Source organism: Eublepharis macularius, chromosome 18 (assembly GCF_028583425.1).
Source record: "Eublepharis macularius isolate TG4126 chromosome 18, MPM_Emac_v1.0, whole genome shotgun sequence".
In the NCBI taxonomy this organism is placed as follows: Eukaryota; Metazoa; Chordata; class Lepidosauria; order Squamata; family Eublepharidae; genus Eublepharis; species Eublepharis macularius.
Window position 1 is genome coordinate 5,271,649 of NC_072807.1, and position 23,323 is coordinate 5,294,971.

General features: G+C 50.0%; 1 protein-coding gene across 1 annotated transcript in view; it reads right to left on the bottom strand.

Annotated features, from left to right (window-relative positions):
- ADGRL3 (adhesion G protein-coupled receptor L3) overlaps nt 1–23,323 on the bottom strand; it is a 673,348-nt gene that overhangs the window by 185,345 nt on the left and 464,680 nt on the right. Inside the window, exon 10 of the mRNA XM_055002453.1 lies at nt 21,325–21,363. Within this exon, the coding sequence (XP_054858428.1) occupies nt 21,325–21,363 (39 nt within the window). The remainder of the gene's footprint in view (nt 1–21,324; nt 21,364–23,323) is intronic.

A 23,323-nucleotide genomic window follows, 5' to 3' on the forward strand; every position in this document is an offset into this window, starting at 1 on the left:
ACTTCCTGGGACTGTGCTGCTGCCAGCCAAGTCCAAGCCAAGCTCGGGCCGGGTTGTAGACAGCATGGACCGATGGGGTGCATCAGTGCCCTTTTCACTGAGACATCCTAATAACTGGCCAGAGAACTGGCTCTCCCCACACTCTCCCTGAGCATCCCAACCCTCTCTATCAGCATTTTAGAGGGCAGAGAAGGCTGCAGGGGGAAAAGATTTACTCCTTCTATTCAGGGCTGACAGAAACCAACCCTGTACTACAAAGCTGTAAACATTAGGAATGTATTTTTATTGATGTGCCACTTTGCTGCTAGAGATTGCAAGCACGGAACTTCATATTGCACCAAAATGACCCCTTTCCTAGCTTGCCTGCTGCAGCTCCTCAGCCAAGGTCAGAACAAGGAAAACAATCTTTGTTTTGAGCTCCATGCCACACATTTTCACACCAATGTAAAATAGATTAATCAACGTCTTGCTGCTGCACATTTCTCCTTCAACAAGATATAATAAAATTGGGAAGCTGATTACGCAGCACAGTGCCGACATCTCTGTAGAACTCGGCACTACTGTAAGAAAGCCCAACCGCTGATTTACATTCAAGGTATTTTTCATCCTCTGCATCCAGCTGCTTCTGCTGCCCGAGGCCAAAGAATAATTACTTAAAAAAAAACCCACCACAATCTGAGAGCGCAAAGGCTCCTTCAAAGTGGCCAGAATCTTCCTTCATAATGAGAGTGTTTCAAAAACTCGCAAGGCCTATTTGACCAGGGATAAAAAGGATATGGAGAGTTAAATGCTGGCACAGAGTGAAAGGAGTTGGGGCACCTTCCCTGCAAGGAAAACTAAAATATTTGGAAATCATTTTATTTAGAATTTTATTTAGAATTTAGAAAAAAGAACAACTAAGTGGGGACAACAGTGATGACTACTGAGGAAGTACACAACTTTAAAGTTCACCATGAGGAAACTGAAATTGTTCAAGATTTTCTATTCCTTCCCTCAACCATCAACCAAAAGGGAGACTGCTATGAAGAAATCAGAAGGAGATTGAGACTCGGAAGAGCAGCTGTGAGGGAGCTAGCAAAAAACCTTAAAGATGTCTCTCTGGGGACGAAGATTAAGATAATCCAAACTATGGTATTCTCCGTTACTATGTAACGTGGTGCTGGAGGAGAGTTTTGCAGATACCATGGACAGCCCAAAAGACAAATAAGTTGGTACTAGATCAAATCAAGCCTGAATTCTCCCTAAAAATTAAAATGACAAAACTGAGGCTGTCGTACTTTGGTCACATGAGAGTAGTGGAGAGGTCAGAAATGGAGCTAGTGCAGAGGAGGGTCTATAGAGGAATTTCATGGGCATTTCAGTTGACTAAAGGCTAGGGTGAGGAGAAAAATGCAAAGGGGAGGGGGAGCCACATTAGGTCCTTTGAATGCTGTCTTTCGCCAGGCAGAGTTGGATTGTACGTAGGATTTCCAGGTTCCAGGTTCCTGGCAAGTGATCCCCCGCTGCCATTGGGTGCTTTCAGCTTCCACTCAGCTGGCCTGCTGGAGAAAAATGGTGGGGCAACAGGAAGTATCCCAATGTGCTGATATCACTCCCTGTGTGCCCGGAAGTAATGTCAGTATGTCACTGGCAACAACATGTTGCAGGCAAACCCCCACCCCGTTAAGTCTTCCATCCTAGGTGGCACAGGTGGTATTCTCTTCTATCCTTTCTGTCAAAGGAAGAGGAATGCAAAGGAAGCAGACCATACTCAAGGTGGATCGTTGGCTGATGTGGTGGTGCCGGTGGGAGCACTTTGGGTTCGGGGACCAGGGGATAAGTTTCCTTAGAGAAGGCCTTCTAGCACATGATGGGCTTCACCTCTCAAGGGCAGGGAAGAAAATGTTTGGAAAGAACCTGGAGAGCTTCATCAGGACAGCTTTAAACTGATGCCACAAGGGGATGGGGACGATCAACAAGGGGATTTTAATGAAGAAGTGATAACAACAGGGGCCCACCTGGGTAGGACAGTGTCCGGGGTGGGCCTCTCCGGCCCCGGACTGGACCCTACCCCCCACCCCGACGGACTCCCTGGAGGCCCGCCACCGGTCTCCTGGCCCCCGCCAAACACCCCCGCTCACCTGGGAGCCCACGGCGACGGGCCCGGAGACGTCCACGGCCCGAAGCTTTCCCGGTGCGCCAACGCCGGGCCTGCCGCCGCTGCCGGAGCAACGGGGCCTACCGCCTCTGCTGGAGCGGCCGGGCCTGCGGCTGCCGCCGAAACGGCCAGGTCTACCGCTGCCGCTGAGGCCGGAGCAGCCGGGCCTGCCGCCGCCGGAGCGGCCGAGCCTGCCGCTGCCGCCGCTGCTGGAACGGCCGGGCGTGCCGCCGCCACGGCGGGAGCAGCAAGGCCAGCCGCCGCCAGAACGGCCAGGCCTGCCGCTGCCGCGGCCGGAGCGGCAAGGCCAGCCCCTGCCGGCGCCGCGGCTCGCGACGACGGGGCGGCCAGGGCCGGGCCGTCTGCCCGGCGCGACGGCGGCAGTGAGGCGGAGGGATGGGAGCAGCATGAGGGGAAGGGCAGCGCGGTCGCCGCCGCCGGAGCAACGGGGCCTACCGCCTCCGCTGGAGCGGCCGGGCCTGCGGCTGCCGCCGGACCGGCCAGGTCTACCGCTGCCGCTGAGGCCGGAGCAGCCGGGCCTGCCGCCGCCGGAGCGGCCGAGCCTGCCGCTGCCGCCGCTGCCGGAACGGCCGGGCGTGCCGCCGCCGCGGCGGGAGCAGCAAGGCCAGCCGCCGCCAGAAAGGCCAGCCCCTGCCGGCGCCGCGGCTCGCGACGACGGGGCGGCCAGGGCCGGGCCGTCTGCCCGGCGCGACGGCGGCAGTGAGGCGGAGGGATGGGAGCAGCATGAGGGGAAGGGCAGCGCGGTCGCCGCCGCGGCCGCTTCCACGGCCGCCCCGGGCAGCTTCCCCGGGACGGGCGCGACTGAACGCCGGCAGGGGGAGGGCCCAGCAGGGGCAGGTGAAGGGAGGGACGCCCAACGAGCCGTCCCCGCCCTGGGTTGGCTGGACGGCTCCTGGGAGGGCTCCCCGGTCTGAGCGGACGCCGGGGATTGGTGAAGGGCGGGGGAGGGGAGAGACAGGCACAGAGGAGACGGCATGGGCTGAGGGGGTGATGGAGGGGCGTTTGGCCCAACCAGGTGAGAACCGCCAGGTGTCGGGTCCAGGGGCGGTTGATCCTGGGGAGGGGATTGGTGGAGAGCCAGGGGGCAGAGCCAGGAGGGACTATAAGAGGGAGGCTCCCGATGACGCCGGGGAGGAGAAGGCTGGTTGGAAGGTTAGCGAGAGAGCGAGAGACTTCCAAAGCAGCAGATAGGAGGCAGAGCCTGGTGCCTGAACCACTGCCCCTATCTAGTCTGAGGCAGAGGGAGCACCTTCAACCTCCCCCTGGTGGCAGCCTGGAGGACGGCAGGACGAGGGGAAGGCGCGGCCGGCGGGGCGGGGCCTCACAAACTGGTGGAGAATGGAGGCACTGGCAGCCCCATGAGGCACCCGCGCCCGCACCTTCCCACCCCAGCCGGTTGGAGTAGCACCCAGCCCCTCCTACGCCCAGCGGTGCTGAAGGCAGCAAGTGTGGAGACCCCAGCCGAGGCTGCCAGCTCCACGATGGATCTCGCGCAGTTTGGCCAGTGGCTAACTGAGCACCAGGGACAACTATTGAAGGAGGTGGCTCAGCTGCAGCTGGACGCGCAAGCTGCCCTGGCCCGCCAACAGCAAGATGCCCAGGCGACGCTCATCAAGGACCTCCAACAGGCACTGGCCGGCGCCGGTCCCGGAGCCGGCGGCGGTGCCGGGCCCAACCCCCGACTGCCGTTCCACCTCGCCAAGCTGGGCCCTGAGGATGACGTGGATGCGTTCCTGGAGGCCTTTGAGCGGACAGCGGAGGCCGCAGGATGGGCGCCGGCTCAGTGGGCCTTCATCATTGGACCTTATCTTACGGGGGAGGTGCAAGCCGCCCTGAAGGCCCTCCCCAAAGCCGAGAGCGCTGACTACGCAAAGCTGAAGGAGGCGATATTGGATCGCTACGAGATCACACCGGAGACTTATAGGCAGAAGTTCCGGACCATCGCCTTTCAGAAAACAGACCGTCCCCGCACCCTCGTGGCCAATCTCCAAAACGCAGCCTACCGCTGGCTGAAGCCCACCTCGGATGAGGGCCGGAGGATCGCCGACCAGGTGGTGCTCGAGCAGTTGCTGCAGGTGATCCCCGTTAGGGCCCAGAACTGGGTGGCCTACAACAAGCCCGCCACCTTGAAAGAAGCCACCATGCTGTGGGAAAACGTGATGGCCGTGGAGTCCCGGGAGCCCGCGAAGTCGGAGCCCCGCCCTAGCGGCGACGGGAGCCGCAGTGCAGGCGACAAGGGGGGGCGGGATCGGCCAGGCCCCCGGCCTCCCGCCCCCGCCTACCTGGGCTGGGGGACTGGAGGGCCCTCGGCCGCGCCCCGGCTAGCCCTTCCGCCGCCCGTAACCCCCACCACACCTAAACCCAGCAGCTCCGCCCGAGAGACAGGAGACAAGGGACCGTGCTTCACGTGCGGGCAACGGGGGCACTGGAAGAGGGAATGCCCCCTTATGGAGTGCGACCTGGGCTGGGACACGGCCCTGCCCGCGACAAGCCGGGCCCCCCGGCCCCCCCCATGCTCGTCCTGGTTTCAGTGGCAGGTAGGAAGCTGACGGCGCTCCTCGACAGTGGGAGCTCCGTGTCAATGATCCGCTCCCACCTGTTGCCCCCTGACCTGCCGGTGATCCGCCAAGCCGTCATCGCCTGTGTCCATAACCACGTGGAGGAGTGCCCAGTCGTCCTGGTCCCTGTGACGTAGCGTGGCCAGACGTGCGAGACGCCCTTGGCTCGGGTGCAGGCTCTACCCTACCCGGTCTTGCTGGGGAGGGACTCCCTCCACTTTCGCCCCGCCATGAAGACGGCCCTCCCCCCTGATCGGGAGGACGCTGGAGAGATCCTGGTTGGAGAGGACGAGGAGGACGACGAGTTGCCATGGACCCCGAGCGGCCCCACTGGAGAGGAGCCTGTCCTAGACCCGGGCCTCCAGGACAACCAGCTGGCGCAGGCGAGGGCCGTGGTCCGCCAGAACCCTGACCTTTTCTCCTGCCGGCCAGGCCGAACTACCGTGCTGGTTCACCACATACCCACCCCCCCGGGCAGGTGGCACGAGCCCCCTGGAGGCCACTGCCCTTGAAGCGGTGGGAGGTCGTGGCCAAGGAAGTGGAGGACATGCTACGCCTCGACGTGATCGAACCCTCCCGCAGTGCGTGGCGGAGCCCCATCGTGCTAGTGGGGAAACCGGATGGCTCCGTCCGCTTCTGCGTGGACTACCGGCAAGTCAACGCCATTGCCACCTTCGATGCCTACCCCATGCCCCGGGCCGACGTACTGATCGATCAACTGGGAACAGCACGCTATCTGTCGGCCCTGGACCTCACGAAGGGGTATTGGCAGATACCCATGGCTCCCGAGGACTGGGAGAAGACGGCCTTTGCGACCCCCCAGGGCTTGTTCCAGTTTAAGGTCATGCCCTTCGGCCTGCATGGGGCCGCCGCCACCTTCCAACGCCTCGTGGACCACGTGCTGGCCCATTGCCAAGGGTTCGCCCGAGCCTATATAGATGATATCATCATCTTTAGTCCGGACTGGCCGTCGCACCTGCAGCACCTGAACACGGTCCTGGCGGCATTGGCCGGGGCCGGCCTGAGAGTCAACCCCCGCAAAAGCCGGATCGGATTCCAGGAGCTCACATACCTCGGGTTCCAGGTGGGCCGCAGGGTTCTGCGCCCCGTGCCCGATAAGGTCACCACGCTGGAGCAGAGCCCTCGCCCTCGAACTAAGCGCCAGATGCGACGCTTCTTAGGGCTGGTGGGCTATTACAGTAAATTCATACCCCACTTCGCCAGTCAAGCCAGCCCCCTTTCCAACTGCTTACGTAAGGGCCAGCCTGCTACCATTAAAAGGAATCCCGACCGGCTCTGCGCTTTCGAAGCCTTGCGCAGGGCCCTGTCGGGAGCCCCTGTGCTACGGAACCCGGACTTCGAGCGACCCTTCCTCGTCCAGACGGACGCCTCCGACGTCGGGCTGGGGGCAGTCCAATCCCAGGAGGTCGATGGCCAGGAGCACCCCGTGTTATTCATCAGTCGGAAGCTGCAACCCGCGGAAGTCAAGTACGCTACCGTCAAGAAAGAGGCCCTGGCGGTGAAGTGGGCAGTAGGCGCACTCCAGTTTTACCTGGCCAACAACCCCTTTACCTTAGTCACGGACCACGCCCCCCTGCTGTGGATGGCCCGCATGAAGGACCACAACCCACGGGTTCTCAGATGGTACCTCTCTCTGCTCCCTTTCAGCTTCCAGCTCCGACACCGGCCAGGTCGGCTCTATGTGAATGCGGACTACATGTCACGGATACCGGAACACCACGTGGACCAGGAAGCGCCCGACCCCAGGGGGGTGTGTGTCCGGGGTGGGCCTCTACCGCCCCGGACTGGACCCTACCCCCCACCCCGACGGACCCCCCGGAGGCCTGCCACCGGTCTCCTGGCCCCCGCCAAACACCCCCGCTCACCTGGGAGCCCGCGGCGACGGGCCCGGAGACATCCGCGGCCCGAAGCTTCCCCGGCGCGCCAATGCCGGGCCTGCGGCGGCCGCCGTAGCAACGAGGCCTACTGCCGCCGCTGGAGCGGCCGGGCCTGCGGCGGCCACCGAAACGGCCGGGCCTACCACCGCCGCCGAGGCCGGAGCAGCCGGGCCTGCCACCGCCGGAGCGGCCGAGCCTGCCGCCGCCGCCGCCGGAACGGCTGGGCCTGCCGCCACCGCGGCCGGAGCGGCAAGGCCAGCCCCTGCCGCCGCTGCGGCTCGCGACGACAGGGCGGCCAGGGCCGGGCCGTCTGCCCGGCGCGACAGTGGCAGCGAGGCGGAGGGATGGGAGCAGCATGAGGGGAAGGGCAGCGCGGTCGCCCCCACAGCCGCTGCCGCGGCTGCCCCGGGCAGCTTCCCCGGGACGGGCGTGGCTGAACGCCGGCAGGGGGAGGGCCCAGCGGGGGCAGGTGAAGGGAGGGACGCCCAATGAGCCGTCCCCGCCCTGGGTTGGCTGGACGGCTCCTGGGAGGGCTCCCCGGTCTGAGCGGACGCCGGGGATTGGTGAAGGGCGGGGGAGGGGAGAGGCAGGCACAGAGGAGACGGCATGGGCTGAGGGGGTGATGGAGGGGCGTTTGGCCCAACCAGGTGAGAACCGCCAGGTGTCGGGTCCAGGGGCGGTTGATCCTGGGGAGGGGATTGGTGGAGAGCCAGGGGGCAGAGCCAGGAGGGACTATAAGAGGGAGGCTCCCGATGACGCCGGGGAGGAGAAGGCTGGTTGGAAGGTTAGCGAGAGAGAGAGAGAGAGACTTCCAAAGCAGCAGATAGGAGGCAGAGCCTGGTGCCTGAACCACTGCCCCTATCTAGTCTGAGGCAGAGGGAGCACCTTCAACCTCCCCCTGGTGGCAGCCCGGAGGACGGCAGGACGAGGGGAAGGCGCGGCCGGCGGGGCGGGGTGTCACAGACAGATCAAACAAAGGTACAAGACTACAAGTGCCTATATACCAATGCCCAAAGTATGGGTAATAAGAAGGAAGAGCTTGAGCTTCTATTGCAAACAGAGGGCTACGATATAGTAGGAATTGTTGAGACTTGGTAGGATGATTCCCATGATTGGGATGTGGTAGAGGATGGGTACGAGTTGTTCAAGAAAAACCGGAAGCGTAAAAAAGGAGACGGAGTGACATTGTATGTGAGGAGAGGGCTTGATTGTCAGCAAGTTATGAAGAATGTGGTTGACAGCCCAGTGGAAAGTATATGGATGGAAATAAGGGGAGGGACAAAGGGTATTGTTGTTGGAATCTGCTACAGACCACCTGACCAGGGAGAGGAAATGGATGCTGCCCTCCTTGAACAGATTGGTAGAGTATCCAGACATCAGAACCTTATAATTATAGGTGACTTCAACTTCTCCGATGTGCGCTGGGAGACAAGCTCAGCAAAGCTACAAGAATCATGCAACTTCCTGACCTGCCTGGCCAATCACTTCCTTTTTCAAATGGTAGAGGAAGCTACAAGGGGATCGGCCATACTAGACTTAATATTAACCAACAGGGAATAATTGGTAGATGGGGTGAAGGTGGTGGGGACCTTAGGGTGAAGTGACCATGTCCTCCTTGAATTCCTTAGGTTAGAAGGTCTGTATGGCCCCTTCCAACTCTGTGATGTTGTGATTCTGCGACCATGTCCTCCTTGAATTCCAGTTGCTGTGGGGGGCCAAGGAAGTTCGTAGCCAGACTCATAGGTTAGATTTTCATAGGGCCGACTTCAATGAACTCAGAGGCTTGATGACAGTCATTCCGTGGGGGAGTGTGCTGGAAGGGAAAGGAGTGAGTGAAGGGTGGGCTCTTCTCAAACGTGAGCTTTTGCAAGCTCAAGCCCTCACTATTCCAGCAAGATGGAAACATGGTAAGTGCTCCAAGAAACCGATGTGGATGAACAGAGAGTTCCGGAATAAGCTAAGGGAGAAAAAGGAAATGTTCAGGCAATGGAGAGAAGGACAGACCTCTAAAGAGGAGTATATGAGGGTTACTAGGTACTGCAGATCAGCCATCAGAGAAGCCAAAGCTCAGTATGAGCTGGGACTGGCCAGTAGGACTTGCTACAATAACAAGTTCTACAGACATGTGAGAACCAAACACAAGGTAAAAGAGGCAATTGGACCACTGTTGGGAGTGGAAGGAGAAACTCTGATGAAGGACAGAGAAAAAGCAGACAGGCCTCCTGGAGGACTGGGGTTGTGCCACAAGATTGGAGAAGAGCGAATGTTATCCCAATCTTTAAAAAAGGGAAGAAGGATGACCCGGGAAACTACAGACCGGTCAATCTGACTTCTGTTGCTGGGAAGATATTAGAACAGATTGTAAAGGGATTGATCTGTAAGCATCTGAAGGACCACTTAGTGATCCAGTGAAGTCAACATGGTTTTGTCCCCAACAGATCTTGTCAGACCAACCTGGTTTCCTTCTTTGAACGAGTGATGAGCTTACTGGATCGGGGGAACTCTGTCGATGTGATTTACCTGGATTTCAGTAAAGCTTTTGATAAGGTTCCCCATTTCCCTTTCTTTAAGAAAGGGAAGAAGGATGACCCAGGAAACTACAGGCCGGTCAGTCTGACTTCTGTTGCTGGGAAGATATTAGAACAGATTTTAAAGGAATCAATCTGTAAGCATCTGAAGGACCACTCAGTGATCCGGGGAAGGCAGCATGGTTTTGTTCCTAACAGATCTGGCCAGACCAACCTGGTTTCCTTCTTTGATCGAGTGACCAGCTTACTGGATCGGGGCAACTCTGTTGACGTGATTTATCTGGATTTCAGTAAAGCTTTTGATAAGGTCGCCCATGACATTCTGATGGGCAAACTGGAAAACTGTGGAGTGGACTATAGGACAGTTCGGTGGATAGGGAACTGGTTAGAGGACTGCACTCAAAGAGTGGTGGTCAACGGCATTTCATCAGATTGGAGGGAGGTGTCCAGTGGGGTGCTGCAGGGCTCGGTTTTGGGCCCGGTACTTTTCAATATTTTTATCAATGATCTGGATGAAGGAGTGGAAGGGCTGCTCATTAGATTTGCTGATGATACCAAATTGGGAGGGGTAGCAAACACCCAAGAAGATAGAATTAAAATTCAACAAGACCTGAATACTCTGGAGAAGTGGGCAGCTGTGAATAGGATGCAATTCAACAAAGACAAGTGCACAGTATTACATCTGGGCCACAAAAATGGGAAGCACAAATACTGGATGGGGGATACACTTCTGGGTAGTAGTGTATGCGAAAGGGATCTTGGGGTAAGAGTGGACTGTAAACTAAATATGAGCAGTCAGTGTGATGTGGTGGCAAAAAAGGCTAATTCAATCTTGGGTTGTATCAAAGGGGCCATAGCGTCGAAATCGCAGGAGGTCATAGCCCCTCTCTATACTGCCTTGGTCAGGCCACACCTGGAGTATTGTGTGCAGTTCTGGAGGCCTCACTTCAAAAAGGATGTGGACAAAATCGAGAGGGTGCAGAGGAGAGTGACGAGGATGATCGGGGTCTGGAGACTAAGCCCTACGATGAAAGGCTAAGGGCCTTGGGAATGTTTAGATTGGAGAAGAGGAGGTTAAGGGAGGACATGATTGCTCTCTTTAAATATTTGAAAGGCTGTCATTTGGAGGAGGACAAGGAGCTGTTCCAGTTGGCAGCAGCGGGTAGGATGCGAAGCAATGGGCTTAAATTATATGCACAGAGGTACCAGCTGGATATTAGGAAAACCTTTTTCATGGTCAGAGTAGTTCAAAAGTGGAATCAGCTGCCTAGGGAGGTGGTGAGCTCCCCCTCACTGGCAGTTTTCAAGAAGAGGCTGGATGAATACTTGTCAGAGATGCTTTAGGCTGATCCTGCACTGGGCAGGGGGTTGGACTAGATGGTCTGTATGGCCCCTTCCAACTCTATGATTCTATGACATTCTAATGGGTAAACTGGAAGACTGAGGACTGGACTATAGGACAGTTCAATGGATAGGGAACTGGTTAGAGGACTGCACCCAAAGAGTGGTGGTCAATGGCATTTCATCAGATTGGAGAGAGGTGTCCAGTGGGGTGCCACAGGGCTCGGGTTTTGGCCCAGTACTTTTCAATATTTTTATCAATGATCTGGATGAAGGGGTAAACAGGCTACTCATTAAATTTGTTGATGATACCAAATTGGGAGGAGTGACAAACACCCAAGAAAATAGAGTTAAAATTCAACAAGACCTGAATACTCTGGAGAAGTGGGTGGTTGTAAACAGGATACAATTCAACATAGGTAAGTGCACAGTATTACATCTGGACCACAAAAATGTAAAGCACAAATACAGGATGGGGGATACATTTGGAATGTAAACTAAAGAGTGGACTGTAAACTAAATATGAGCAGTCAGTGTGATGCGGTGGCAAAAAAGGCAAACTTAGTCTTGGGCTGTATCAAAAGGGCCATTGCATCGAAATCGCAGGAGGTCATAGTTCCTCTCTATACTGCCTTGGTGAGGCCACACCTGGAGTACTGTGTGCAGTTCTGGAGGCCTCACTTCAAAAAGGATGTGGCCAAAATCAAGAGGGTGCAGAGGAAAGCGACGAGAATAAGGTGTCTGGAGACTGAGCCCTATGAGGTAAGGCTGAGGGCCTTGGGAATGTTTCGTTTGGAGAAGAGGAGGTTGAGGGGGGACATGATTGCTCTCTTTAAATATTTGAAAGGCTGTCATTTGGAGGAAGGCAAGGAGCTGTTCCAGTAGAGGATAGGACTTGAAGCAATGGGCTTAAATTACATGCACAAAGGTACCGGCTGGATATTAGGAAACACTTTTTCACGGTCAGAGTAGTTCAAAGGTGGAATCAGCTGCCCAGGGAGGCGGTGAGCTCCCCTTCACTGGCAGTTTTCAAGAAGAGGCTGGATGAATATTTGTCGGGGATGCTTTAGGCTTGTCCTGAATTGGGCAGGGGGTTGGACTAGAAGGTCTGTATGGCCCCTTCCAACTCCGGGATTATGTATGAGAAGATTAAGTGGGGAAGGGCAATTGGGGGCAGGTAAGGAAGGCTTTCCATAGTTTTACAGCCAGAACTTTTGCGCGGAGCAAGAAAGAAGCAGAGAAAGAGGGAGACGCCCTACCCAAAGACAAACTACAGAGGGGAGAGGGAGGAGGCTGGTACCGACAAGGTAAATCGTATATTCCAGACAGTTTAAGAAGGGAGGTGTTGAAACAGTGTCATGATTCCAAGTTGGATGGCCAGTTTGGGTATTTGAAAACATTGCATCTGGTACAGAGACAATTTTAGTGGCCAAACATGAGAAGGGACATCTCTCAGTACGTATCAACTTGCCAAGTGTGTTTGATGGGGAAAAGCAGATGGGGGAAACCACCTGGTCTTCTACAGCCCTTAGAAACAAACCCGCCCATGGGCTGTGATCTCAATGGACTTTATTACCGATCTCCCCTTTTCGAAGAGAAAAACTGTAATTTTAGTGGTGGTTGATTTGTTCTCTAAGCAAGCTCATTTCATTCCATGCTCCAAAATGCCAACCACAAAGAGACTAGCCTCTCTCTTTATGAAACATGTGGTCAGACTGCACTCATTTCTGAATAAGGTAATATCTGATAGGGGAGTCCAGTTTGTTGCCAACTTCTGGCGGGAGCTACTGCAAGTAGCAGAAATTGAACAAGGCATTAGCTCCATCCATCATCCCAAGACCGACAGGCAAACTGAAAGGGTTAATCAAATGCTGGAACAGTTCTTATGATGTTACATAAATTACCAGCAAGACAACTGGGCTGATTTCCTAATTTTTGCAGAATATTGTTATAACAACTCAGTACATAGTTCCACTGGAGCCACCCCCTTCATGATAGCCCATGAATATGAGGGCACAGCAATGTCATTTCTGAAAACCCCAGCTAACCACATGCCAGGGAATGTGGGAGAATGGTGGTCTAACTTAACAACCCAACAGGGGATAATTAAAAAGACTCTGGAAAAAGCCAAAGAGGATTACAAAAAATACACAGACAAAAAAAGGTCTGCCCCTTGGAAATTACAAGTGGGAGATCATGTGTACATCTACACTAAACATCTCAGAGGGGAGCAACCTAGTAAAAAACTAAGGTGGAAATTCTTAGGTCCATTTCAGGTCAAGAAAATAATCAATGAATGACTGTAGAGGTAAATATACCCAAGAACTTAAAAAATGTCCACCCAGTATTTCATTTCAGCCTACTGAAGAAAGCTCCCCTACCTGATAAGTGGCACCTGGACCAACGAGTCCCCCCCCCCTTTTGGTGGACGGACAGCTGCACCATGAAGTGAAGGAAATCCTGGACTCAAAATGGAAACGGGGAGAACTGTTTTATTTAATTTGTTGGGTGCATTTTGATGAAAGTCAGAGGGAATGGGTAAAAGCATCAAATGTAAATGACCAGAAACTTGTAAAGAAATTTCACAAGGCTTACCTTAACAAACTGGGGCCAAGGTGAGGAGGGAGACCTTCTTGAGGAGGGCAGTATGTCATATATGCCTGTCTGCATATCTGCCACGAATGTATTCTGTGTTATGTACTGGTCCTCTGAGGGCATGAGGAGTTTCTTCTTGATGTTAAGGCAGTAGGTTATCTCACAAGCTCAAAATGTATCTTTCTTGGGAACTGAGATGACTTCATTCTTTGTTCTGTCTAGCCAAAACTTAGCTTCTCCCTGACAACACCCCTGGCTCTTTCGTGCCCAAAAACTTTAACGGCCCTTATCCTGATGGTGGGAACGTTCCCTATAACATTCCCAACCCCAGTTACGTCACTTCTGCCAATGAACTTGTCTGAGCACCTTGAATTTGCTGGATCTCTAATAAAGTTACTTCAACCAATATACCTGCCTGTTTTCTGTGGTGAACTTGGGGATTCTACCTGCCAAGGACTGATACAAATTCTATACAAGTCCAATTACCCCACTGCACAAGGATCATTGTATCAGTTTGGTGTAGTGGTTAAGAGCAGTGGGGCTCTAATTTGGAGTACTGAGTTTGATTCCCCACTCCTCCACTTGAAGCCAGCTGGGTGACCTTGGGTCAGTCACTTTAGAGCAGCAGGACTCTAATCTGGAGAGCCAGGATTGATTCCCCACTCCTCCGCTTGAAGCCAACCGGGTGATCTTGAGTCAGTCACAGCTCTTCCAGAGCTCTCTCAGCCCCACTCACCTCGTAGGGTGATTGTTGTGGGGATGATAATAACACACTTTGTAAACCAATCTGAGTGAGCGTTAAGCAGTGAAATCCTAAACAGAGTTATTCCAGCCTAAGCCCATTGATTTCAATGGGCTTAGACTGGAGTAACTCTGCTTAGGATTTCACTGAAGTTGAATGTTGTTGTTGTTGTTATTATTATTTCTACTGATGCAGTCGTTTGATGTCCTCCTAGTTATCAATAAGCTATCACAAGTTTATAACATTACACATACTTAGAATGGAAGGGCAGCATGGAAGCAGGTAGATTTAAAGCTGGCATGTGATCCGGTCCCCCATGAATATCAGCTATGGAAAGGCTATTCCACAGAGCTTGCATCGCTGTGGGAAGGCCAGGCTCCTTCAGAATATCAAAGGGAACATTGTAATCCGTAGATAAAAGGGCCAAGAAGCAAACTGGAAAGCCGTTAGCCTGTGCTGGGGTACTGAAAACAGATGAACCCATTTGTCTTTTATGGTTTTAATTAAACAAGAAGATCTGTCATTTGGCTAAATGTCATTACATTGTTTTTGTCTGGTACAGCAGCCTCACCACGCGGCGAGGCTTCTAGCCATTGTTCAGTGCTTTTTTATGTAAATTACCATGTTCGACACAGATCAAAGGGTGTTTTGTGTTGTCAGTTTCACTCTCCTAATGGTAGCACAGGGACCCCCACCAAAAACAATTCATAAAGAGATGGCAGCCAACTCTCCATGGCAGCCGATCCCTTCCTGTCCACTATGAATGAATGTACGTGTCCAATGACAATGGAGCTATTTATCAGCATTGACCACTCGATTACTGAAGAATTTATTCACAATAGTTACTTTTAATACTCAAACTATTTTCATGAGCTTCAATGGACTTAGAAGGGTGTAAGCCTCTTTTGAGACTTAGAAGGGTGTAACCATCTATAAGTCACATTCTGATTTAGGATTGCAAATCTCAGAATAAGGGGCTGCAACAGAGTAACATGTTTGGGACAAAACAATGCACAAGGTAAGCCATCTGATAGAATCCTTTGCTCAGAAGTCTTAGAATTGCTGCAGATCCCACACTAACATACACGTTTTGACTGAAGATAGTTTACTATGGCCTTAATTGGAATAACATGCATGCATTTTATGTAAACAAATTAAGAGATACAAGATAAAGTCTTTCTCATGCTGATTGGAGAGGGTTGTAGGGATCATATCGCTCCAGTCTTGTTCTACCTACACTGGCTCCTTCTGGGCTCAATTCAATGTGCTGGTATTGACCTTTAAAGCCCTATACAGCTTGGGGCCAGCATACCTTAAGCCCCACCTACTCCTACATGAGCCTAACTGACCTCACTTCAGAGGCCTTGCTTGAGGTTGCTCCTGCCCTCTCAGGCTAGACAGGTGGCAACCCGAGACAGGGGCTTCTTGGTCATGGCACCAAAATTGTGGAATTCCCTCCCCAAGGAGATTCATTTATCGCCTCATTACCACTGTCTTCCACCAGTGGGTGAAGAAGTTCTGTTTTGTTTGGTGCTACATCAGTGACCCTCACTGATGCCATCTAACAAAGTACAACCTAGACTTCCTCGATTGCTCCAACAGCCTTTTATACTGGTCTCTATATTTTAGACATCCAATCTTACACTGTAGTTACATGAGTTGCTATTCTGCCTCTCTGGTCCCAACGTATTAAAAATCCTGAATGGCAGTTTGTACTGATTGACTTTTTTTCCATTTTTTATTTAAGAAAACTTTTTGTTTTTATAACAACAAAGAAAAGTAAAACAAATGCACTCAACAATATTATATACAATAAACATTAACAAGAGAGATATAGAAACTTTGAAATATATACATGCTTTAGAGATTCTGCAAAAAGCTTGCTTTTAGGTAACCACAACCATAAGTATTGTTTTACACAACATATAACAGAATATGCTCTTTTAAAAGGTAAAAGGGTCTATAGGATATGGCTTATTTGATTTAATATCAAAATTAACCATATAATCAAGTACAGGGATCCATTCTTCCCAAAATTTACACTGAAGGTCAACCGATTCTGCTTGCTTAAGTCAGTCAGTTATTTTCTCCATAAAGAAAATAAAGAGCCAGATTTTGTTGGGTCAAATTGTTATTGAGGAGGGGTTGGGGTCTTTCCACATAGCAGCTATAGTAGCTTTAGCAGCTGCTAGTAAAGAGGCAATTAACTCTCTCGGCCCTCCTGGTATATCATGCTCTGCCCATAAATTAAGCAGTATTAGTTCAGGGGACCTTTTTTGCTAGTTTCTATAGGCAAGCAGAGCCTTGCTAGAAACCAAAGCACACACATGCTCTTCCTTAATGTCCATGTGAAAATGAGATTTGCCAGTGACAAACGGCTGTCTGTCTCTTTGTTAGCCCATGACTGCAGGTCCGGAATTGACATTCTCTCTCTTACTAATACAAATCAAGAGCAAGTTTTCTCCTGCTGTGAAATATATTAAGCTTACAGAGCTTTAACAATAAGCCACTGAACCACAAATATCTTGCTGTGAATCAGACTACTTTGGGATGTCCTTTTAATTACAGTAGGTGAAAGTTTGGGATCCTTTACTTCTTAGGCACTAAAATCAAGACTTGCTAAATAAACCCCTGTTGTTATATTTAATATGCTTTACTGTGCACTCCCTGTTAGCCAATTTATTCCAGCCATTTAACTAGGGTATTCAACCTGACAAACTACACAGAATTGTACAAGTTGAACAAAGACAGAAGCAGAGGGTCCTGGAAGCTCTTTGACATGCACAGTGTAATCCAGCAAGGGATGTTCTATAAATAAACCAGCTCTTGTCATAGTTCCAAAGGTACACAAGGGATCCTTCAATTTTCAAGCTATTGTGAAGGATGCAAGCTGCTTCTTTGGGAAGCTCATCCATACATATAGAAAATTATGCATTCCTATGTATGCATTCCTGCACTGTTTTAACCCTGCTCCTAAACTCCTGTAATCGCATCAAATCCCAACTTTGAAACACACATACTCTTGTTCGTAGGTATATATGCACCACAGTAGTTCAGGGCTTAGAAATATTTATCATTATCTGGTGGTATCTCTGATATTAATCAAGGGTTTCCAGCCCATTAGACACATCTGTCATACTGTAGTTTCTTCTTATTCAAGTCACATTGAAGCGAATGACATTTTGACCTCTTAATTTTACTCCATTTATACCCTGACTTTTCTCTCCAAACTAAACTAGCTATAAGAGAAAGAGGGTGGATGAAGACGTAAATCCTGCTTTGTTGATTACCAATTTTTTAGTTAATATTTTTTTACCCTCATTCTTATTACATTGAAGAAGCTTTTACTAGTTCAATAAAAACATTATAATACAATAAAATGCACAAAACAGTCACAACAAATTCACAAAACAGTCTTCAACAGTACGAAGTAGGCAAGATTTACAATGTGATATGGTGGCTGCTGGAAACAGCCTCACCCCCACTTAAAATACAATTCATTTCAAACTAATAAATTAAACAACTCGATGTACATTTCCTGAGGTTTTTGCTGTTTCAGACTGACTTATGATTCTCCCCTCTTGATCGTAAAATTTCTGGCTACAGGTTTGACCATTTCCAGCATGAGGTAGTTTAATTAAGAGCTTTCAGAGATTTCTGATGACAAAGGACGGACTTTATATGCTGCCAGGGCAACGTGATATACCAAGATGGCCTTCCAGAAAAATCTTCACTAACTCTCCCCAATTACACTGAATTGCCAATAAATTGCCCACTTTAAAGTGCAGCTTCATGTCTTATTGTCAGATACAATGTCAAAAAATGGACTGCAGAAGGGATAAAAGAACAATCAATGGGACGACAATTTCACACACCAAAAAAGGGTGGCAGATTTTAGGCATCGTACATCGTTACCCCAGAACACAAGCACCCTGCTGGATTAGTCCTCTATATAGGTCACCATCCTGCCGCACCCTGTGGCCAACCCATTGCTCTCGAGAGCCAACAAACAAGGCCCTCCAAGCACTGGGCCTCAGAGACTGGGGTTTCCCTTAATGCATCACGGCTAGTAGCTACGGGTGGTCCTACCCTTAATCTCTCCAATGCACTTTTAAAACCATCTGGGCTCATAGCCCACTACATCCACTGGAATCCCACAATGTCATTATTCACAAAGTGTTTCCTTTTGTCCGTCTTGAACCTTTTGTCTGCTCATCAGCTTGGGTGTCCCTGAATTCTAGTATGACGGAAGGAGTAAAAGCTCTCTTTAGCCACATGCATAATTGTATAAATCTTGATCTTGTCTCTCCTGAGCTGTCTTTTCTTTTTATTTATGTACTTACTGGGCAGTGGGTTGGACTAGATGGTCTGTATGGCCCCTTCCAACTCTATGATTCTGTGATTCTATGTATTTATTTGGATATTTTTCTAGACTGAAAAGTCCCAGACTCTCCAGCCTTTTCTCAAAGGAAAAGTGCCCCTTCCCTTTCTCCCACTGAAGCTCCAGAGCAGCAGGAATAATCATGGCTGAAGGAATGAAAGGACTGAGCAAAATTTAGCTACTGATAGAGTACTTATAGGATCTTTATCACAAAGTAAAAAGGAAAGTGCATCTAAAATGGAAAATTCAGAATGACAAGTTAAAAGAGGGACAATAAAAAGAGCACAAAGATCCTCATAAAGTGGACACTCAGAATATGAAAACAGATCACTTTTTACCTAAAGGGCATGAACAGAGACAGCCAGAGTATGGAATATTCAGAACTCTGCCCTGCTGAACCTGAGAAGGATTAGAGTTGAGTCTAGCAAGCAAAAGGCATATCAAGGGATAGTCAAATCTTATATACTAATATACTATTTTATAAATCTTACATACTGACAAGATTAAAGCTATTTGGTCACATCATGAGAAGACCAGATTCTCTGGAAAAGTCAATAATGCTAGGAAAAGTGGAAGGCAGTAGGAAAAGAGGAAGACCTAAAACCAGATGACTTGACTCAATAAAAAAGCCACTACCTCCAGTTTGCAGGATCTGAGCAAGTCTGTAAATGATAGGATGTTTTGGAGGTTTTTCATTCATAGGGTTGCCATAGGTTGGAGGTGACTTTACGGCATGTAACACACATACATATACTAATAGCCAAGTGGCAAAGAACTGAGGATACTTAAATCTGGAGACTGGAACCATAAATAAACAACACACCTAAAAAATATTCCAGGTTTGAAGAAAAAACTGAAATCTAAAAACAAAACACTGAGGGTTTTAAAAAAGCTAAAATGATAAAAGGAGCACCTGTTGCTTTAACCAGATGTCCTCAATGGCTGTTCCTAGGCAACCATAAGAGTTCAGCCAGTATTCCAGTCTTGGTTTTTGTCAGTAAAAGACGGGGGGGGGGGGGGGATGGATGGACAAGGCCTTTTCCAGGGCTGTTATGGCCTTTGAGGGGGGACTCACTGGGGCCATGCTATCAAGTTACCACCAGGTAACTTGATAGCACCTGACTTGCATGACTCATCCAGGCCTGGCTGTTTGCAACTGTTCAATAGTAGCGCCCCACCCCCCGCCCCACAAGCTGGTACGGTGTAGTGGTTAGAGTTTCAGAATAGGATCTGGAAGACCCAGATTCATATCATCACTCTGCTGTGGAAGCTCATTGGTTGACTTTGATCCAGTCATACAGCCTAACCTGCATATCAGGGTTGTTGTGGGAATAATATGGTGTAGTGCAATTGCAGAAGAACCCCTCAGGAGAACTGGGTATATGGTATTGTCAAGTGGTCCAATTCTGGCATTAAGGATATTAGCACTAAATAGACCTAAGGAGGTGCAGGATCACCTTCTCCTTGTGACCATTGAAGGAGGACCTACCAGAATGTCAAGTGCAGACAGCAGTTCCAGGCCAGCTTGGCCCACCAGATTGCCAGGTGTTGCTGGTCTGAAAGCTGTGCCTGGTAAGCAGAGGTCCAGTATATAACACCAGGAGGAAGAAACCCAGCAAGGCTGTCTGCACTGAGGTTTCCCTGCACTAGAGGCTGAGTTGGTGCTTACCTGCACTGGAGCTACCCAGTGACTTTTTATTGAGTCTGATATTAATCCAAAGACCATCATCTAAAAGTTTTGTCCAGGAAGATCTAAAAGAGCCCACACCCAATATATGCAGATACTCTTTCTTGCTTTTTATTTGCAAACCCTTCTTAGAACAATGCTGTGAGCAAGTTCGTAATGATTTTTGAAGCCCCATTTTAGTATGGGAAGCCGAGCGTGCCGGTGGTAGCCAGAGGGAGCCAAGTGGACTATGTTCCAGACCTCGGTCCTAGGGAGGTGGCGGAACATGCATGGCGTGGGAGCTGGTGCCTGAGTGGGAGCTGGTGGCTGGGGCCGCTGCAAGTGCTCCTGCGGCTGGGGCAGGAGGAGGGAGTGCAGGGTGCTACTGCTGCATGGTGAGGCAGGCATGCAGGGGGCTGGCTTCTGGCTTCCTAGGCTGCCATCCGCAATACAGTCCTCGACTTCAATGGCATCAGCAGAGCAGTGGGAGGGATTCTCTCCCTCTTTTCCCTGGCAGAGAATTGCATTGAGCAGCTGTTCTTTTATTTATTTTTATTTATTTATGTCATGTACAGACCGCCTTTCTCACTGAGACTCAAGGAGGATTACATAGTGTGAGATTAGTGCAGTCAGTATCAAGGATATGTCCATAAACAATGCCAGAGGGTAGATAAACACAAGTTTGCAAAGACAGAGCATTAGCAAGAATCCAATACAGAGTTGAAGAGATGCTGAAACAGCACATGAGCAGTTCTAGGACAGACATTAGGCAACAGGAAGCACGGGTAGCTCATAGGAGCACATGCTTAAAGCAACAGGTAGTACGCAAGGCAACATAGTGGTGAAGTCTATGGTTCCTAACTGATTAGCGAAGCATCTGAGACCTCCTCCCTACAATACAACCCTCCTATCTTCCCATGGAGTCTTGTGGAAAACCAACACGTGAAGAACATATGAAGAACACTTGTTGGGCCCCACTGTAATAATCCAAACAGGTGGCCTTCTGGGTCACAATGAACGTGCACAGTAAGGCAAGTGTGGAATTTCCACTATAGTCTAACCACTATATCACAATGGCTTCTAAAATTATTGCAGTTTTGAAAACCTACTTGCTAAGTAACTCTATTTTTCTCTTCTCTAATATAAAATCAATGATCTCATATAAAATTCTGTTCATTTTTTCCCTGTGAAACTCCCTAAGGTGCCATATATTCTGATGAGCAAGACTGAGCTCCAGGAGCACCTTAAAGGCCAACAAGATTTCCAGGGAATAACTTTTCGAGAGTCAAAGAAGCTCCTTTTGTCAGACCTAAGACACCCATCTTGCTCTCCTACTGCAGACCAACATGGCTACCCACATGAAAATATCTTCTGATGGCAACAATAATTACCCCAATAAGGCAAGCAAACAACTGTACACGCAACACACACACACACACACACCGCCCCGGAATTACCTGGACGTAGGCTCTACAAGAACGTTCCCTTTTCTGAAGCTGAATCCATCAAGGCAGCAGCATAAATACCAAAGAAGGGAGAGGAGGGGGAGAAATGGTTAGTGACAGGAAAAAACAACACACAAAATTTATTCCTATCACAACTTATTTCTAAGGAGATTTACATATTGAATTAAGTGACACCATTTTAATACAATTAAAGACCAGCTAGGGCTTAAATGACCAGTACCACAGTCGTAGTTGTCAGCAGGGCTCATTTTGAGGGGGAACGCACAGGAACACAGTTCCGGCAGTTCCCCAAAGTGGTCACATGTCAGGTGGCCCCACCCACCTGACTCTCGGCAAGTTTGGGCCCGTTCCAGCCTGGATTGGGGCCGGAATGGCCTGGATTGGACCTCTGACAGGTGGTGGATCACTCTCCCACTCAGCAGCAGCCCGATCCTGACCGTTTTGGGCCGCTTTTCGGGCATTTTCAGCCCCTTTTTTGCCATTTTGGGCCCAATTTTGGCCCTGAATGTCCAGGATTGGGTCCAAAACAGCCAGGATAGGTGATGTCAGGAGATGTGGCATATACAAATCAGTTATGCTAATGACACATTTCTGGCGATGTCAAAGGGCGTGGCATATGCTAATAGGTTATGCTAATGAGTTCCTCCAGCTCTTTTTCTATGAAATGACCCCTGGTTGTCAGCAGAACCTGTTCATGTTTCCAAGGGAAAACTGTTTCTTCTAAACCTGTCCTTGTTACAATAGCCAGTTAAGAAACTTTTCTCTACAGCCTTTCCCTTCAGTGATTCTTTGGGAACTCTTAAAATATCTAAGGGAAGGCTGTAAGATAGCCCTCCCCTCCATGTACGGAAGCAACTGGTCATGCAAAATGTGTCATGTGGGCAGGAGCAGATTTAAATGTTAACACAATCCAGGAACAAACCAATCAGAGTAGATCCAGCCGAGAGCCACAATGACCTGTCACCTCTCCCCCACATGGCTGCTGTATTCCTGTTGCAATTGAGCTGATGTTCCCCTGCTACAAACTAAATGACACATAGCTGACTAGAAGAGAAAGACTGTGAGTGGTTATACATCTTTATTTATTTTATTTCATTGGATTTCTATTCCGCCCTTCTTGCAAGCGGGCACAGGCTGGATTACATCATTTAAAACATAATACAGAAATAAATATACAAATTAACCACAAAAACAACATAAAAACACTGTAAGGTCTTAAACAGTAATAACAATAGTAATAATAAACAAACAGAATAGCAGCAACCATTGCTATAATTTTGATATCTGCACTGTGCCCCTTTGTGTGGGCTGCACATTTGAATATACATCTGTCCCCAACTATGCATACACTATTAGATGTGACTAGAGCTGGACCTGTGGAAAAGTTTTGGTGTACAATGCTCATGAACAATGAAGCCATAAGATAAAGGCTCTGGCAATAGGGATACATTCCCTCTCCCTGCGGCCCTCAATTCAATGGGAGGGCTTTGCTTGCCCTCTGTGATGGTGCCACAGGACCCAATCTCAGCTCTGCACTGAGAATACATAAGAAAGAAGAATTTCAAATGTTGCCCAAGAAGAAGCAGCTGGTAAGGAGCAATGGCCATGCTCAGGCACCAACGAGTGGGGAAAGAGTGGGCAGCTGACGTTTCTTGTGGAGACTTCCTGCCCGCCCCCCCAATGGCAATTTCCACAGTGAGAATATAACTTTGTGCAAATTAAGCACAGCAGTATTCGCCAACATTCACTAATGCATTTCTGACAAGTGGGGTGATATATTTTTACACTGAGGCATTCACTTAGTTTTTCTGGGGCTGTCAATGTTCAGACATCAACAAACAGCATTCACTGTAACACTCTGGTGTGATGCAAACTGGAGTTCCTCATCTATTAATCTTGATGAACTTTGCTCTCTGTGTTGCATGGACAATAAGTCACCCAGTGGGCTGCTGGTGTGCTGATGTCCTAAATGGGGGAAGATCAGGATACC